The 20221-nt window shown below is 37.2% G+C and overlaps 2 protein-coding genes across 2 annotated transcripts in view; one reads left to right on the forward strand and one right to left on the reverse strand.

Moving 5' to 3' along the window:
- Window positions 1–10967: 10967 nt before the first annotated feature.
- Window positions 10968–17892, reverse strand: smyd4 (SET and MYND domain containing 4). Its single transcript, XM_014972350.2, has 10 exons — window positions 17570–17892; window positions 17179–17323; window positions 16844–16933; window positions 13606–14572; window positions 12909–13175; window positions 12546–12712; window positions 12309–12447; window positions 12099–12215; window positions 11326–11449; window positions 10968–11200 (listed from the first exon to the last, which is right to left on the reverse strand). The coding sequence occupies exons 1-10, from the start codon at window positions 17704–17706 to the stop codon at window positions 11068–11070; spliced, it is 2286 nt and encodes a 761-aa protein (XP_014827836.2). The 5' UTR covers window positions 17707–17892; the 3' UTR covers window positions 10968–11067.
- A 337-nt stretch (window positions 17893–18229) lies between these two features.
- The window catches only part of LOC106906886 (replication protein A 70 kDa DNA-binding subunit-like), a 43392-nt gene continuing 41400 nt past the window's right edge, over window positions 18230–20221 (forward strand). Inside the window, exons 1-5 of the mRNA XM_088012719.1 lie at window positions 18230–18364; window positions 18768–18815; window positions 19352–19427; window positions 19776–19884; window positions 20094–20185. Of these exons, the coding sequence (XP_087868845.1) occupies window positions 18332–18364; window positions 18768–18815; window positions 19352–19427; window positions 19776–19884; window positions 20094–20185 (358 nt within the window). The 5' untranslated portion in view covers window positions 18230–18331. The remainder of the gene's footprint in view (window positions 18365–18767; window positions 18816–19351; window positions 19428–19775; window positions 19885–20093; window positions 20186–20221) is intronic.

The raw sequence follows: 20221 nt of genomic DNA on the forward strand, positions 1-20221 counted from the left end.
GATAAAACAGTTGAAATCAACCTGTAGTTCAGGACCAAGGAGAGCTCCAGTGGTTCTGAGCAGAAACAGTATGCAGCCTTTAACTCCCAAACCACCAGCCTCACATTTGAATGGCCTGCTTTATAACACTATAACTCTTGGATAATTCTGCATCTCATAACAAAGGCCCCATCCATTTCTATCTTTTTTTTTCCTCTTTTGCAAAAAATACAATATTTTATTATTTTTTGCGACGTGGGTTGAGATGACAGATCATAATGCTGATGGGATGATTTTGTTCAAAAGGCACATTGAAGCCGATAAAACATCATGGGAAGATGGATTTTGGAAAAGAAAAAAAAAACTATGTTGGAGGCTGCAAAGTACTTGAGACTCAGGCAGAGGTCCATTGGGACAACAAGCATCTGAGATTCATATAGCAGCACAATGGGATAATTTACATAAAACCTTTTCCTCTTCTTCATGTGTTTCTTCCTTCAAGACAAAAGTATAAAATACTTGGAAAAAGGCTTTCTGTATAAATGCTGCACTTTCAGATGTTTTTCGTGGAAAACAAATAAATATTCCTCTTCATAGTTCTGCACTACTAGTTCATAAAACCCATAAAATACATAAAATGTTATGGTTAAATTGTAATAAAATGGAAAGAGTACAAGGGAAATTTCTGCCTTTGTAAAAACATTGTGCAAGTAAGTTGGAATTGGTTTCATTCCATTTCACCTAAAAAAGTAAAGCTAAAAATGCAATCAAACATACAGACAAACTATATGATAGAAGAAGTGAGCTCTATATTGATAATTTACATACTTTTTAAAATCTCAAACTGGTTCAATCTTCAGTCAAGAACCAAATGGACATGACAGATCAAGGTTGGAGTGTAAGTATAGGCACAGGCAGAAACATAAAACATAAGACTTAGACACACAGAAAGACAACAAGTGTGCAAATAATGGAAAGTGAGCTCACTGCTGGTGCTCCTGATAAGTCGAAAGAGCTATATTAACGTCAATATTTATTCCTACAGACAGACAAGGACACCAGCTCGGTCAGGCTCTTCTCTTCGCAGGAACCTGGAGCTTACTTGATGGACGGTGGCTCTATCTTCCTGCACACAGAGCTGATTTAGCGACGGCTGCTTTACACCGGCTGCTGCTGATATTGTCATGGTGCCCTCTGTGGGGCCTTCAATTTGACAGGGAATCTCAAAATTGATTTACCTCAGGCTACTCATCCCTATGTCCTGACTGCAGTGATAACCCGGATGTAAGTGTGTGTATCTGTTCACTGTTATGTGGATGACCCGGGTACTAATGGCATTGTGAGTCAAGTTTCCTTCCCCTCTGAAAGCCTCAGTTTGTTCATAGTTGCTTAAATGCTAAATGAGAGGAGACACACAGTGGCTCTGCAAACATATAATACAATATAATACATTTGATTACATGAATGCACAATAGATCAATGCACATCACAACTCCTCGATGTGGGGCCAACTAATAGAGATGTAGAATCTAATATGTAAAGTAAGGATATTGACACAGAACAGCATAATGCCAATATAAATTTCAATATAATCGTTTTTTTGCTCAAATGCTGTGCTGAAGTTTCAACTGGTCTTCATAGATATCTCTTCTGGTATTGCAAATTGATATTTCCTCTTAGATTATGTTTTGTACACATTTTTTTAAAAAAAGCGAATAAAGACAAAAAGAAGGAAACAAGTGTCAAGACTGCAAGATGAAACAAGCAATGTTTCTCTCTCTCTCTCTCTCTCCCTCTCTCTCTCTCTCCCTCTCTCTCTCCCTCTCCCTCTTCTCCCAACACACCTGCAATTAGTAGCTCTCGCTCAGGTCCATTTTCCAGCATTCCTGTGGTTTTTGAGAGTTTTTTCATATTTTTTTTCATTAAAACATCCTTCACCAACAAGCTGCCTCTGTCTCTTTGAATTTGGATCTTTTATCAACCAACCTACAACATGACAGTTTCCATCATGGATGTGTGGGTAAACGATCTGCACCAAATGCATAAATCCAATAAGAATCAAAATCTCCGGGGAATGTTTTCAACTCCTTGTTACATTCGCTCAAGAAAGAATTACACAAGACCTTCAAACTCAGTATCTCTTCTGTTTCTCTACAGAAATTTCTCAATTTTTAAGTCTGATGTGACCCATACTAATGAGACAGCTCATAAAAAGTCCAGTGTATCTTTTTGTACTGCAGTATGGATGTTTGAGCACACAATTACCTATAGATAAGCAGTCTTGGCATGCAGTCTCAGGACTCTGCAGGAACTGCCAAGTGTGCATTTTACTCATAATAGGATCCATCAGACCTTCCATTAAACTCTTGAGGAAGAAGTGTTGGGTGTGTAAGCAGGTGGAGATCAGTGATAATCTATCCCTCCTTCAGTAAAGATGGGGACACATGACCCACCTTCCTCCTATATCAAATGCAGAGCGCAGCTCTACAGTCTGTTTCACCTGCCCTTCAATCTGTCCATCTGTCTGTCAGCAGACCTGCGCCTCAAACTGTACGCCACCAGCGAATGAATAAGAGATGAGGGAGGGGGAGAACAGGGATGAAGGCAGAAGTGAAGAAGAAGAGCTCTGGAGTAGACGGGGGTGTAAACAGATCTTGAGAAGCTGGTGTCAGCTGTCCCTGGACCATTAATTAGTCATTTAGGCTGGTAATGGACTGAGCCAGAACCAGACAGACGCAACTTACCCAACAAAGCCAAAATCACTCTGTCACACGACTTAGCTGTAGCTGCTGATCACTGTGTGTGTCAAGGGTGAAAAATTATGATGGTTGCTGACTTTATAATGTTGAAAAGAATCAGACTACACAGACTTTAATACTGAAATGTTATCTCACTGCAGTGAGATAACATTTCAGTATTAAAGTCTGTGTAGTCTGATTCATTAAGGTTTTAAACAGTTTTGCATATATTTAGCATGCTACTAGAATCACATTTGGGTAGATAAAGTGAATTAGGGAATTAAAATATGTGTGTGACAATAAATTACTGAGAAGTAGTACATTTATTTACAGATCTGTAAATAACTTTGATACTTAACCACATTGTGCTAAAATATCTTTAGGTAAGATGCTAATCCAGGTTGAATTAGGTTTACTTGTAGCACTCTTCTGCAGCAAGACATCACATGCAGTTTGACGCTAGATTATAAATCTGTCCATTATTACAAAAATCATGTAGAAATACAGTTCCTTTCAAATCACCTGAACTGTTTTCATTGTTTTTCACATTACAAAGTAGCTGAAAGCTAAAGTGAAGCCTAGTTGAAAGAAGTCAGATCATGAGTTTATCACAAGCCGTGAAAATGACGCAGCAAACATTTGGCAGAAAGTGCTTTGGTCAAATAACACCAGATAAAACTTGTTGTGGTCTACTTTGTCTACAATTTGTCTGTAAAAGCAGAACAGAGCTTTGTACGTTAAATGCCATTGATTAACAAACATTATTTAGTTACAATTATAGAACAACTTATTTATAAAGCCACCAGCTCTGCTGCAAGTTACCTGCCTTCAAATCTTGTGCTGATAAAGTCATGTCTTTTTGAGTAGACACTTTTTATGTGTTACCTTTACATGTCACCCAACATTTAAAGTTTGATGAATGAATGCAATCCAATCTGAAAATGAATAGTTCAGAGTGTTCATTTGACAGTCATTTGATTCAGTCACTTGAACTCTCAAGAAGATATTAAGGTTGAGTTACAAAGTGCCTCACAAATACCCAGTAACCTTTCAGAGATGGCATAAAATAACTTTTCTCAAAACTGCTCTTTGCTTTACTCATGTTTTTATTTTTGTAACCATTTTATATGAGCTGTACTTCTTTATAAGCCTATTATAGCCACTTTTATTTGGTATTATTACATAAGACCGATTCCTCCAGCAGCACTCAGGATAGGTTTACCCCTCATTGTGTTCCATGGTGATCGTTGCTTTTCTAACGAGTGTGCGACAAACAGACGATATGGATACTCGGCGTCTCCTGTCTTTGTTTAGATTGAATTACAAAACGCTTGATATCTGATGTTCAACTGACCGCAGTGTATCCTTCTGGCTGACAGCAACTGATGACACTGAAGCCCCCATGGCGGCTAAAGGCTCTGCTGCTGAAATGTATCAGTGGCACCTTGGAAAGTGAATCAGTTGTCTGACTCAAGGAGAAGACAGTGGACTGCTGCCAGTCGCGTCAGAAAGGGTTAATCAGTCAAAGTGCACATTGTTTCCGTTTCTGACTTAATGCTGGAACTTAACCATTTTCTGTCTTTTGATCTGGTATAACTCTTTTTAAACACATTTCTGCAAAGCAGATGTTGGTATTTGATACATAATTTAGTTGTGGGACGGACACAGAGCTTACATGGGGTCATAGTCGAGGTCAGAGTTTGAACTTGGGTTTGGTTAAAGCTTCAAGTTTCCACAGTTCGCAGAGTTCATAAGATACTCAAGTGACCTCATGGTAAATCTTAGTCCCTACAAGTCAGCGCTTATTTATTTAAATATAGTAAACAACGGTAAATAAAGGGAAGAGTGAAATCCTTCCTATAAATCCTCCCTTGTCATCCGGCAGTCCTGAAGGGAAAATGTAAGCTCTGATATTTATTCACAGCATGGATGGGCAGTCAGACTCATAGCTTCTTCCATACATCAGCAGCCAGACTGCTCATCACATCCACCCACTGTCAGGGTGAACTTTCCAGGGTGAACTGCTGCTGCTTTCTGCACGGCCCAGGCTGCAGGACCCCACATGATGGACAGGCCAGAGTCCAGCACCATGTCCTCTAAGTTGTTCAGTTATTAATATCATACCTGAGTATAGCTGGGACTTGATGTTAGACTTCAAAGATTTTAAAAACAAAACACAATAAAGGATTTTTTAAAAACAGTAGTTTATGCACTACATATGAACAACAATACACTTCAGGAATTAGTTTATTCAATAAATGAAGTTGAATTGTGTTACTGCACATCCCTTGTTCAAGACAACATCTTGACATTTTGAAGAGGACTTAATAGGTCTAGATTTGCAATAGATTTAATTTAACATTTATCCTTCAGCTTTATCTTTTAAATTGAAATAGAGTAAATCAGGTTTTCTATCAGGCCACTAAGTTTATACAAAACCACTCTATGGTCAATCTATGCATCTATAAACACTATAAAGACTCCTCTTACCCTCTTCATAAATTGTTTTGGTTTCTGCCGTCCGGCAGGAGACAAGTTGAAGAAAAGCTTTTATGGCTACTACAACTTTTTTAAAAACTGGAAAATACTGAAATAATCCTGAATTAAGTTCTTCTTTCATCAAACTCTCTGAGAACGCTGCCTTTTTTCTCTTTTTCTGCTTTTGTTTTGGGACATGAATGACTGTGCAGAGTCATGTATTTAATTTGTCTTAACTTTCTGCTCTGTACATTTCTGTTGGACTTAGCGTTGCTTTCATCACTTTGTGGCCTGAATTTTTGAGATTCTTGTGCTTCATTCTACGTTCTTATGTTTTAATGTCTCTGCTCATGTCTGCGCTCAGTTTGTGTTTTGTAATTGTCTCTGTGTCCGTTCATTTTGTCTTCCAGCAGGTATGCTCCTTCGTCAGCTTCCTGCCCTCCAGCTGATTCCACTCAGTTAATCAGTTTCACTTTCCAATATTCACTTTCCTCAATAGTTCAGTCAACTACAGTCAGGACCTCCTGTTTACATAAGCTCCTTGCTTACATTTCCTGTTTTGTTTCTTTATGCTTCTCAATGTGTTTAATTTTGTTTTCTACTCTGTATTTTCTCTGTATGTTTCTTTAGACTCTGCTAAAGCAAATTTTTTCACCTTCAAGCTGTTGCTGCCTACCTCCTGTCTGCTCTGAGGTTATTCACCGTGACACAATTTGCAACTTCTTATTGGTGTATGCACTAAAGGAAACCTGTCTAAGTTGTCTTCTGGTTCTTTAGATGAGAAATTTTATGTTTAAATACATTTGTCTTTAGGATAAGGATCAGAGGAAGGGGTCAGGGTTTGATTTAACCAGTAATTTACATCTAGGTTTGTGATTAGATCCTAAAAGAAAGACTGAATGTTTATCAACCACATTAACAAGTTATCTACAAACGTATTCTTAAGCCCATATTTTAAAATGACAAGTTACTATTCTGATAAGCCAGTTCTTAATATCAGAGCACTGCTTTCTGGAAAGCTGTAGGCTGATCGTTTGTTGAGCAGAATGTCCTCCAGAAACTGTAGGAGACTCCTGAGTAGATTTTCAGTTAATCTTCATTCTTAAAGGTCAAACTAGCTTATAGCTAATGACAGCGGCCTACGCCATTACCCATCCTCCCTCTGGCTGCTGCATGACAGTAATTGATGACTTGTGTCTATAAGTGATCCACTACTGCCTATTCGTCAAGATGCCCTCTCATTTTGTTGGCCCATAAAATCCCTGAAAAGTGTATCTTCATGTATTGCTTGGTCCACAGCTTTTGAATTTTAATCAGCAGTGGTCATATCTCAGCTTTCTTTATCTTTTATATTTTTCTGAGCACTCGACAGCTTGTACAGGTCTGAAATATGGCATGGTGAGAAATTATAGTTTGGTTATTTCTGTGAGTGTCTGCTGAGTAGCAGTTAGCACAAGTTCTAGTTATATTTACATTCATTCTTTGGTCAGTGAGGGAACATTGTCAAAATTAAATTAAGTCAAGTCTGAAAAAAAGGGCTTTGTCTTTATTGTCTTTAATTTGATCATTTTTATGCAGTTGAGTTAAAAAGATACAATCAAATATTAGTACATTTTGGGCTGTCTAGTGATACAATTGTTGCCTCACTGCAGTAAAGTCTTAGTCTCACTCCACAGTGAAGCTTTAGAGTTTCCATGTTCTTCCTGTGCATCTCTAGACTTGGTTCTTGTCAGTCATGCATGGAAGTTGGAGGGTAGGAACAATTATGTGATGTCTTGTGCCAGTGAGACTTTAAAGGTGTTGCACAAGACTTTAGTACTATGGCTGCAGATTTAGAAAACTCTTTCAGTCCTGGAAGACAAATCATCTGTTTTATCGGCACACAACAAAATGTTCTAACAAACCCAAACATTCATAAAGATAGACAACAGAGTAGATAAAGAGAATGATAAAAATCCTTACAAATAAATAATCATTAATATTTCAAAATCAAAATTAACCCAAGTATTGCTTGTTTAGTCAACCTGGTTTACTTTTAACCAATAATTTTTAGATTAAAAATATTAATACATTATTTGGGGTCAAACTCAAAGACATTCTTGAACCCGACCTTTGGTTAGCACAAACTGTTTTGTTTTTTTAGGTAGCAGTTTTTACGCTTTATGACTGCAGATTCAAGCTTCCCTAAACAATATCCCCCAAACCTAGAAGCACATACCACACTCTTATTGCAAAATAATAGAGTAAAACGGCTGAAAAGCAATAAGAGATCACATTACACTGCAAGAAGAGGAGAATAGTGGAAAAGAAGCTTGAGCAGTCATGGAGCTAAATGGCTTCGTTATCCATCCATGTTTCTCCTCACATCTGAGCTGAATCAAAAAAGGACATAATGTGACGTTTATTACTGTGAAAATAAATTATAGAGGAAGGGTCATTATCATCCGGAGAGTTTTGAGAAAAATGAATCTATTCTTAGGTTTTACCCACATAATGAGATATGCCTGCAGTTTCCTATTAAGAAGTTTCAGAACACCAAGTTTAGCCCCGGTGAATAATCTTTCATCAATCAGACAAAAAAAAGTACAAACATTACTCCTATTTAAATGGAGGTGTGCTAGATGACTAAACATTTGTGGATGTTTTGCAAGAAAATGACTCATTTATTTTGCTAACAATTAATATCCCAGGGATCGCAGAAGGCATGCTGACACCACAGAATGTACACAAAGCAAACAAATGATGCCCATTTCCCTGAAGCAAGTTTCCTCCTCAATATTGTTTGTTTACCCATTGGACTTTCGAAATATGCCACCTGGGTTATTGCTTCCTGAAGGTGCATGAATAATTCCAGCAAAAACAATATTCTGCTTCTATGAGAGCTAGCTTCAGCTTTCAAGGACAAATCTGTGATACAGAAAATGTTTTCTTTCCTGTTTTACTTGCGAATATCCCTTTTAATCAAAACCGACACTTATTCCCTCCACCAAATATATAACCAGAGAGATGCAACATACATTGGGTCTTGGTCAGCTCTCATAATGCTTTGTAATAAACAGAAAATAACACAAATGAGGGTGAACACTCAACTGTTCATTCATTGGAGCTTTTTTGGTTCTTATAAAAACTACTAGAACAAGGTTTTGTGTCTAGACAGAAAAAAAAAATAGTTAAGAAATATAACAACTTCAGTATTGCTCTTTTTTTGTATTCCACTCTGCTGTTGCATTGTTGATGTAGAAATCAAATCTATTCTTCCACAAAAATACTCAGTCATTTTTCCTTTGCTGTCTTAAATTAAATCAGACCTTTTTTAGATCACTGGAGATTACTTAAAATATTTATTTTTGCTAAATTCAAGAAATTGGTTCATATTTAGCATGGTATTAAAGTTACCAAATATGATAAGCTGGTCGGAAATCGAACCTAATGAATTAGGATTTTACTCTACACTTTATCACCTACCGTAAGTTTGATGACTCTCATACTAACGGCCTCATACAGCCATAACTGATGGCCTGGCAGACCGTCGCCTGTGTCTTCAGGGTCACACCACCTGGAGTTTGAGGTGTCAGTCATTCTCCAACTCTCCGTGTTTCACACTGCTTACTCATAGATGTGTGATGGTGTTCCAGCAAGGTGAGCCGGCTGTTCAGGAGAATAATTGGCAACGCCTTTGCTGTCCAGTTCCCTCACCTTGTCCAGTATACACATTCCTCAAGCACACATGCCAAATTTAGCTCATCTCTCTGCAGCCCTCAAATTTAGAAGCTGCCATTCTCATTCAACTGTTAACCCTCTCATCTTTCTCTCTATATATTTTTTAATAATGATCTACAGGGTTTAGCTGAAGTCTGCAAGTACAATAAATGACTGTTTCTAAATTTTCTCCAGGAGAGATTGTGTTTACCGTCTAACCCTGATTCAGACTTGGATTAATTACCAGCTATTTTTATAATAGCTGGTAACAACTGTCTGTCCTGGACAGTAATGGAGATTTTATTTTTACATGAGCCCAGCTGCATTACCATCCTCTGCATCATGTATCAGATTCCTTCTGCTGAGGAGAGAGAGAGCTGAAAAACTGAGCGCCAAGGAGACCGACTGCCGACGCAAATCCACTCAAAGGCGAATGGAGAGACTGGAGAATATGAGGGGCTTTTAGAGTGAAGAGCGACGAGCTCATCTAATGATCAGGATGGGATAGTTTGACCTTTGAATGGCCTTCCATAGGGTTGGACACATGAAACTGTAGGTAAACAGATTACTGCTTATTAAATTGATGCGATAACGATATCAAAATACAAATAGAGTATCTTGCAAGACTACCCTTGAACATTTTCAAATGAGACGCCACCAGAATACCTATTGCAACACAGAGGGAGTACGGGCTACAGCAGCTGATATGGGAGAGTCGAAGCTCTATCGGAGTGGCAACAAGGAATCCACTGTTGAAGAAGTTTGACTTAAATTCCCTCAAAATCATGTGGGAAATTTCATGGTTAAATGGAAGGAAGTTCTTTGATCTGATGAGACCAAAGTTGATTTTTTTGACAAACACCACATTAACAAACCCACCATCCCCACTGTGAAGCACGGTGGTGGCAGCATCAGGTTCTGGGTGTTTTTATATCATTGTAACTAGTTCTTAAAATTAGTTTTCACTTTGACATTAAAGGATGTTTTTTGTATTTTTTGTTCTAATAAGCCAAATGTTATTGGTCATGGTTGATTTGCAAAAGCAGTAATGCATGGAAAAGAATATTTAGATTTTTTTAACTGTAAAAATCAGAAAAATGGAAGTGTGAATTTATAAACAGCTCCCCTGCATGTAGCACTTGAATCGCTTTTTTCTTTCTTTGATGACACTTTCTTGGAAAACTTTTTGACTACAAATATTTGGGGACAGCTCTTAATCTGTTTTGCACATCTGCAGGCAGATATTTAGTATTCAGTGCATATTTTGTTAAAGGATTCATTCTTATTTCTTTGCAGTCGATCACCCTCATCACATATCTGTCCCCTTGGACTCCTGCTGTGCTCAGTGAAAACTTCCTCTGAGCTGATATCAGTTGCCTTATTATTATTTTTTTTACTTTGACCTTGACTTCCACACATAAATCCAAATCTGTTCTGTTGGCTACCTTCCAGAAAGCAGTGGATGCCTGAGGACATCCAGCTGTGTGCTCTGTCTTACTGCATTTATCAACATAAGTTGTTTATTCTCTATTGAAACTACAGAATCTCTAGGAGAATGCTTACTCTGATCGTATCTCTCATTATTCATGAATAAAGCCATAACAGAACTGAGTTACGAGGGACTTTTAGGGTGAAGGTCCTGGGGGAGATGCACTGCAGGTTCAAGAGTCAAAGCACCATCCTGCTTTCAAGCTATTCAAGCATGAAATTGAATTAGTCAGTGTGCAACTACTGCCATCTAAAGGTCAGAGGGCGACATATTACAGCATTGCAGGTTAAATTTAGAGAGAAATTTGCTTGGTTTTTAATCATTACTCATGGGTGTCTAAACAAAAGCCCCACTCACACACACACACACCCACAAGTTGAAAAGTCCACAGCTATAAAAAACAAATGTTTACTTCTGTTTGAATCAGAGCACATGTAACCTGGAAAGGTTGTCTTATACAGTGCAAGACCATCACTGAAGCATGAAATTGGAATTACTGATGGATCCATTCTGACACACACAGACACACACACACACACACACACACACACACACCCCTACAGGTGCTTACAGACAGTTAACTCTTTCCTGAGCCACAATGCCCACAGTCAGAAAATATTTTATTCCGCTTCACAAAATACAAAACTATATTTCGATATTAAGTGTGATCAGTCGGGTTTAAGCTTAGAATGTGGACCGTTGAAGACATTCCTCCAAGGCGTTCAGTTCCTGTAGCTCAGGACAGTGAGGACCACAGTGGAGGGAGAGTATTCTCCTGACCTTGGGAATGACGGAGAGGGCCGGGCCTCTGGCACCACTGGGAGAGAAAAAAAACACACACACACAAACCTGGGTTTTCAATTAAGCGAAATAATAAAAAGGTTAAACTGGTGCAGAATTACTCAGCTGAAAATACGAGGACAAAGTATTTCCTTGACTGACCCATTGAAGTGGACCTGAACTAACTTGAAGAGCTGCTGTCCCAGTTCCAGACTGTCTTTTCCATACTGGGAGCTGATAGCTGCAGCACTTTGTTCTAGATGGGTTGCTGCATTTTTCCAGTCACCTGCAGAAGCAGTAAAAAGAATAAAATAAAATAAAATAAATAAAAATACAAATAAGAATATGCAACTTCTTAAGTCATGAATGTGCTGATCAGGATCGAAAGTTTTGTTGCTTATGAAGCTCAGATAAAGTTAAACAGTAAAGTCATTGAGTTTGGACTTTAACTGAAGTTAATAATATATGAAAAGCAGGATTTGTTACTGTTAATGTTCTTATAAAAATTTAAAGCCAGTGGGTTTTCCTGTGGAAACAGTAGTTCACATCCCTTATCTGTAAAAAGTGATGCTCACAACAGCAAACGAATGGAAACCTTTTTCATTTTTCTTTTCTCAAAGTTGTTGCTCTGCAATTAAACTTCTGTTCCAGAATCTGGTTTTGAATATTGCTTGATTATAAAAGATCTTTCTAAAATCTACAAAAAAACACATGCCTATCTTTTGTAATTTATTTAATTTTTCTTCATTGCATCCCTCCTTTTGCTGTGTTAATCTTTTTGCATAATTTGTTGATGATATTCAGAAAATGAAAAAAAAAATGACTTTAGTAAAATGTATCCAGAAAACATAGTTACAGATAAATAAGTCATAAAAGTACACCTTCATTTAGTAATGGCAAATTATCTTAAATAGATGGTATTTTATAACTCTCACCCAAAGAAGCATAAGCTCTGGCAGTGGCATCAGCCAGCTCCCCCTGCAGCGGATGAGTATCTCTGAGTAGAAGTCCAGACTGACTGCTGATCTTTTTCAGGAGGTGCAGGGCTTCCACTAGGTGACAGAAGAGTGGAAGAAGGACTATTGGTAACTATGTACCTGTATGTTTAAGTCTTAAGAGTTTTGTCTGGAATCTTAAATAGGAACCTGGATTTTCTTTTTCCATGAGTGCCACAGCTTTCTCCAAGGCAACCCTGAACTCCTGCAGCTTGTGGTTCACATCAGATGAGGATATTTGATGACCACATGGTAAAAGAGAGCATGAAAAACCACTTCCTTTGTTTTTCTAAAGAAAGAAATATACACATAGACAATATTTCAGATATTCAGTACAAATGTTTCATAGAAGTGAGTAATAAATAGTCATCGAGTAAATAAATATACTTTAAGAGCTCCTTTGCACTTTGTACACAGGAGTCCTGACTCGTTCCTGCTGCTCTCCTTCATCTCCTCCTCCTGGTCGCTGCAGGCCTCACACTCACACAGGAAGTAGTACTGTTCCTGCAGGAGACACCGCCGTTCTTCAGTCCCCATCCTGTTGCTGTTGGGCCCTAAAGACATGCATCAGACATTTAAAAGTGTATTTTAAGCCAGCGACATTTTGTGATTTTTATGGGGAAAAACATGTTTTGTTAAGTGGATTGTTTGCTTTTACAAGTAAATACTAAAATTGTTTAAGAACTTCTCAAGTAAGTGGGGAATTTACTTTAATCCCTAAAAAAAGTGATTGGCTGTCACACAGCTCACCATAGCAGTGCAGGATCTCCTCTCCAGCATTGATATCTCTGGTTGCTCTGACCGTCACAGTGACTCCCCGGCCCTGTCGTTCTTCCCCAAGGAGACGCTGATTGAAACCCTCGGAGTCCTGTGAGCCAACGGGACCATCAGCGGTTCCGGTGCTGAAAACCAGACTGGTGTTGGGACGGCAGGAGTGATTGAGAAGGCTGAGAGTTGGAAACATTGCCGTGGCAACTCGAATTTCCTCCACAGACTGCACTCGAGAGTTTTCAGATCCTGTAAGAGAGAAAAGACGACAAACTAAAGGTTGTGTTTTTAAACAGATTCTAGAGTAATGCACTTTAGTGCCTTGCTAAATTATTAATAACCTTGTACTTTCTATTTAGCTATATTTTTCCAACCACAACTTGTGAAGTAAAAGGAAATGCCATTTGGTTTATAAATTAAAAAGAATTGTCAGATATTTGTAATTGGCGTGAAACATGGCTCTACAAGGCACTAACTCATAACATAGGTTAAAAAAATCTACATATAGTCATGTTCACAATCATTCACTATACTTTGCTATTATACTATTAAATAAAATACCAATAAAAAGTGTTTAAATGTGTGAGACTGAAAGGGTAAAAACACCTGTATTTGCTTTAGCCTGGAAAATCCCAAGCTGTAGTTGTTTATCGCGACATTTAACGTGTAGGAAACTTACCTGTGTCTTGCAGTGTGATGACTGCCTGAGCATTACACCTCAGCTGCAGCATGTGCCTCAGAACTGCACTTCCCACAACCCACAGCTCTGAGCTCCACTCTGAGTCTCCTCCTTTCTTCTTTGGTCCGTCTGAAGATTGGCTGGTTATTGATGAAGCATCACTCAGCTTCCAAGATGTAGGAAGAGGACCTGCCTTGCTGAGCTTCAGGTATAGTGTTGCCACAGTAAATGCACACAGGAGACGCAAACTAATGCTCTGATGCTCCGTATGCTGCAGCAGGTGAAACACGGTCATGTATGGATTATACTGGTCAGACTTTTTCTGCTCATCCCGGATTGTCTGCCTTGCTCTGTGGATGTTTTCAATCCCGGCCTTTAGCGTTACCCTGAGAGCAAGCTGCGCCATTACACCCATCGCAGCAAGCTCTGCTCCTAGTGGACACTCCCAGTGGTGATGCTCTTCCCAGGCTTCCTGCTGACAAGAAGCTGAGCAATATCGGCTGAAGCTGCAACCCTTGCATGGCACGGCACATAGAGTTTCAGCCAAACACCAGTGACATCGCTTGTGCTCTGCTCCAAACATAATTTCCCTCTGTATGTCCAGCCCCTGTCCACTGTTTCCTTTAACCTTCTCAACTCCTGGAATGAGGACCCAGCTGAACGGCCTGTCGCTCAAAATCACCTCTCCAGCTGTGATCCTCTGCAGAGCCACCAGGTGGCAGCCTTTTTCTTTGCTGCATCCAACAGACACTTGGGGACAAATGCCGAATCTGAAAGCTTCACTGGATGATATTGTAAGACTTTTGCTGCATTTATCATCGTTTGAAACATGATGGAGTTGATCGTTTTTTGTTTTTACAGACACAGGGAGGTGGTTCAAGCAGAGACTGCGACGGTCCTGCAGTTTGTGTGAGAGATGAGCTGGATAGCCAGTGTTCAAGGCTCTGTCGATGTCATAGAGACATTCCTAAAGAAAACAGAAGATGATGAATAAACTTTACAGAAAACTAATGAAATGACTAAATTTAAGAAAATTTTTTTTACAATCATAACCAAGATACCCAAACTTCAAAATGAATGATAAAGTAAAGCGGTCTGAAAGAACAGCCTGTGAATGAGCCATTAGCATTCAATTAACACCTAATTAAATGTTGCTAATTAACACATCGATCAACATTTAAAAAGCAATTTTACATTGAAAAAAGTGCTTTACAAAGAGTGAAGTGTAAAACTAAGATAATATTGATATACAACAGTGATTCTTGAGAATAGGGACAAAATGGGTTTTAATTTTCCCATTTTTTTTTTTTATTATTTCTCAACCTTATGTATGCAAATATGACAAATAATGTTTATAAAATATGAAGATGCTAAGGTACAGGCTCCCAGTTGCGAATTTTTTTAAAAAAAATTACATTTTTAATCGACCTGACCCAAAACTTTGTCATCACCATCTGACAAAAATAAATCTAAAATGATTTTTAAAATACCCCATTAGTGATATTTTTACTCAATTTACAGACAAATGCTTCTCAAGAAATAAAATAAATATTATTTAAAACAAAAAACAAGAAAAAGTCCATCTGATGGAGTTGACAGTGCATGACGGAGTTGACACAGAACTGAAGGTGGTGACAAACTAGTGAGTAAAATGAAAAACTTGGTACATGTGAAGTAATGCAATTCATGTAAAATACATTAAAATGAATTAGTTGCACAATTAAGTGAGATTTGACAACAATTTCACTGAAAGAGTCAGAAAAACTCTGACGGAGTTGACATCTGACGGAGTTGACGAAATGCCAAACTACCTCAATTTATATGATGTTATTCTGAAGGAGGCCATATTGTAGCTCGTCAGGTCCATGAAATCTTTACATTTTACCAAAATTAAGCTTTTATTTCGCAAAATTTCATCAAAGTTTTGTAAATTGTCAGTTATGGAGTTGACACATCATGGTTGTGACAAGCAACTTAGGAATAAAACAGAAGAAAAAACTAAAGAATAACTTAAGCTAACCGGAGCTAACTAGCCCTCCTAGCAAAGGAAGAGAAAAGACAACGTCATGGGGTCCTCAGAAGTTCTGGTGCCCCCCAATAATGCCTGATTTTTTTACATTCTTTTCATTTCTGACGGTGTTGACAAAAACTAAGGACAAATTTCAACGGAGTTGGAAAATATCTAAAAATTATTTTTAATTCAATTTATCGATACTTTTATAATTATTTATATGACTACTTATACTTAATTGTCATAATATATAATTTTAGTATTTCTTTAATTGTTTTAAACTATAAGAATGTGTTGAGTTCTGCTCCTGGACAAGGGCTTTTACAGGCATCATCCACCGACTACAATGTTTAAAATAAAAAAATATTCAGCAAAAAAAAGAAAAATATACATTGTTGTGCTCACATGACCCAGGTTAGTTTAGTTAGATATTTGAAAAAAATATATTTTGTGTATATTTTATTCAAATTTCATGCTTTATCCATAGGACCTGTTTTGTCCCTATTCTCAAGAATCACTGACAAAATAACACTTCAATATTAATTATGATAAATCAAGATGTGGGTTTCAGCGAGACTTCAAAATGAATAAGATGATCAATAAATGGTTCTAATTGAATTAGAAATGTAACTGCCATTCAACAGAACAGAGACATAATCATGGAATCAGATAATCACATTGCATCATTGTAACGTGAATGGAGGATAACCTGAATTTTAACTACAGTCTTAAATGGAAACTTCCACTAACTCATGCTAAAAGATGCAGATTTGTTGGTGTACTTGGTCTACTAAGCAGATAAATAAAAGTATTAGTTCATTGTTCAGAGGAATATTTGAAATATAACTATATCAAGTGGTTAAAAACAATTAGGAAGAAGTTTACTATGGATAAAAACTGCAAACAGTTGGTTTAGCCCTGTCATTTGCATAGATAAATCTCTCAGTTACATGATTTTGCTTCAGTCTTTTGAGATTGTTTTTCTCTTCGAGTTCAAAGTTTAAAAGACTTTTAATTGCTTAATGCCTGATTTTATTTTATGCATAATTGGTTTGTCTTTATTTAGGAGTCTAATTTATATAAACATTTGGTGTGGCATTTCATTATTCTAATTTTTTTCATCAAGCCTCCATGATGTGCTCAAATCAATATGAATCTACGAGAGCTAGTTTTAAAATATATTTAAAAAAAAAAAACTCGTGAAAAGCAGAGAATGATCAGCCCTACCTGATACTGTTGCAGATGGTAGAGAGCAGCAGAGCGATTGGCATAGCACAGAGAAAGCTGCTCTGAACTTTGGGGAGCAAAACATATTCCCTGTAATAGCAAGAAGTTTTCTTTGATTTCAGTTAGTGGTTGACAAGAATATACAGTTCCCCACCCTTTTTTTTATAAGTGCCTTAAGACCTATATACGTAAATGTTTTGACAGTCGACCAGCATTTCAAGATATTTACCATCACACAGCTACAGGTTCACCTATTGAATACTTTAACTCTCTGAACTTCATTTACAGCTATAGTATGTGAAGCATATAGACCTTTGTAGAACATTTTAATTCACCTGTGAATAGTGCAGAGCTGCAGTCTTGTAGTCTCTTGTCTTAAAGCAGGAGTTACCCTTTTCTCTGCATTTGGCTGCTTCTTCTGCATCTTTCTTCACCGAGAGTCCTGCAGAGATCGATTGAATTGCATCCAGATCCTGTTGGCTGGAAAACACAAAGAGACACAAAGATGCTTTTTTTTTTTCTTTCTTTCTTTTTTTTCACTCATGCGGCTCAGGGTTTTCTCAAAACCATCTACTGGCAAGAAATTATGGGTTAATGAATTATCGTAAACAATTCAACCTGAACGTCTTTAGCCCAAACGGTCTCAGATAGCAAAACTGAAACATGTAACAACGAGTCAAACTTGTTTATAAACTACAAATAGTTTCTGTTAAGAGAGAAACATACTTTGCCAGGCTTAAAGCGCATTTAAACACATCATCTATTTCATGCAGAGAGAGAAATGTTTCCTTTAGCTCAGGATCCAGTCCACTCCATTTGTGTGCAACGTGATCTTGCCACTGCACGCACGGAAGATCCATCATGAACTACAGTGAGACTTCAAGGCACTGTATCAAAGTTTAATCATCATACGTGGAAGGAAAACCTGTATTTAGGTTTGTTTTGGGACATCCAGCATGCTGCCATTAAAACATCCTTATCAAGCTAATATCATCACTGGCTGTTCCTGGTAAGAACTTTCAAAATAAAATTCCACCTACTGTCTTGGTTTAATCTAAAAAAATCTAATTTGGGTAATTTTAGTATAATTGGTTAAATTGGTTTATTAAAAATATATACCTTTTTGACGGTGCCACCATAATACACCCTGAAAAAAAATTATCTATTAAATGTTTAAACAAACTACCAAGCATATTATTATTATTATTATTATTATTATTATTATTATTATTATTATTATTATTATTATTATTATAAAATTAGTAAATTAACAAATAAACCATAAACAAAAAGGTCCTCAGAACCAATCGTGAACGACGCTCTCTTTTATTTTGAAGGCTTAGATGTGCCATATGCGGTTATGTCTATTTTGATGTTACCTTTCTCGTTTCCTTAGCTGATCTCGCGAGAAGTGGAATCACTTGCCTGAGACTGCGCACCATAGGAGCTAATGTCTGCGAGCTTTTGAAACAACTTTGTAAAGAAGACATGACTGCGAAACTAACACAGGGGGCAGTTGAAGTAAGCTTCAAATGTATTATAACAGAATGTTTATTTTTTACCTTTAGAATAAATGTCTTAAGGTTACTTTTAATAACGGAGCGCTCCCTCCACGAATTTGCTAACGTTTGCTTAGGATATTTATAGATACATCGCGACTTTACATGTAATGCTCCTAATTAATACAATTGAGACAATAAATGTGTGCTCAATTTTATAAATACCTGGGACACATTATGTTTAAATCTTCCTATGAATAAAAAATTGATCCCAGAGGTACCGCGTCTGCTCTATCCCGTCATGTGGTGTTTATATACAACTTCGGGAGCGATGAGAACTATTTGATGTCCATATGCTAAATTTGTAGCATTAGCATCATAAAGTGCTAAAGAAATCAGGCTTACTAACAGGTGTGTTTTTCCAGGCCCTGGTCAAAGGATCCCATGTAGAGAATCCGGTGCTGCAGTTACTGGTGAGTAAAAGAGTGTGCACAATCCAACACGTTTTCCTTCACTGTTTATTGTGTATTTTATTGTGTTTATGTTTATATACGACTGGAGAAAAATCTTGTACTTGTGGTTTGATGAATTTCATAAGTTTTAGTGTGACACAAAATAAAAAACAACCAACAGAATTTTCATAAATTGGTATCTGTTGAATATGCACCTATTAGGTTCTTCTTGGCCAATACAATTTTCAAGTTTTCTTTAATCTTTGATTTGTAGACTTCGCTTTTTTGCCAACTATCTAAATTTGCTGGGTATCTATCTGGCTTCACACCTGGCCTCTGTTTTTATGTTCTCACTGGAAAACAACTAAAAGGCAGAATCAGCTAAATAAAAAAAGACTTGTCAGAACTAAATCATATTCTCTTACAATATTAGTCTCTTTATACACACTGTGCCAACGTTCAAATAATTTGTTTAATGTCTTGTACGATTCATGAGAAAATGTAAATTTTAAATTCTTTGTTTCATCTTGCTAACTTTATTTCTGTGTGTTTTTTAGAACATTCGTCAGATTAATACCACAGGTGTGCCCAGGTACCGCCTCATGATGAGTGATGGTCAGCACTACTTGTCTTGTAAGTATCTTAAACATTCTCAAAATGTTCTAGTTTTAATGTTATCTTTAATAAATAAAAAAAACCCTATTTTTTCTTTCTTATTGTAAAAAAAATGCATGTCCAGTGAACCAAAGTGAATAACCGTATTTCATTATTTATGTGTACAAGTATATAATCGTCTATATGTGAAAAATGTTTGCATCCTCAGTGGTTTTATATTGGCCGTTCAAGCTATATAGAAGTTCATGTTCGGGTTATGTAGTCTTTTCAAACTGGTATTTATAGCCCTGCTCATTATCCAGACTAAATAATTCATTTTCTGGAATTGATCAGCCTTTATTTGTTTACATATGTTTCTGTGTCCAGCCTTCCTGATGGCCACCCAGTTGAACCATCTGGCAGAAGAGAACCTCCTTGTACCACATTGTGTGTGTTTGTTAAAAAGGATGACCAATAACACTTTGTCAGATGGCCGGTATGCGTTTCCTCTATTTGTAGTTTTAAATCGATTTCTTTTTTTATACTACAATATTCTAAAGTTTAAAAATATATTTGTTTTCTATGGAATTAAGTTATTTGTTTTCTGATGAGAATAATTTTAACATTGCTCTTAACAAGCCAGCATAGTATTAAAATGATTAATTTGAATCTAAATATGTTTAAATATGTTTTTTCCTTGTTTAGGCACGTGGTCGTCGTCGTGGACATGGATGTCTTGAAGTCAGCAGAAGAAGCTGGAGGAAAGATTGGAAATCCCACCTCATATTCAACAGATGGTATAGTTCTTTTAATGGTTTGTGGCTAAATATAAC

The sequence above is a fragment of the Poecilia mexicana genome, unplaced genomic scaffold (assembly GCF_051168715.1).
Source record: "Poecilia mexicana isolate PSO_F unplaced genomic scaffold, ASM5116871v1 scaffold_14, whole genome shotgun sequence".
NCBI classification, from domain to species: domain Eukaryota; kingdom Metazoa; phylum Chordata; class Actinopteri; order Cyprinodontiformes; family Poeciliidae; genus Poecilia; species Poecilia mexicana.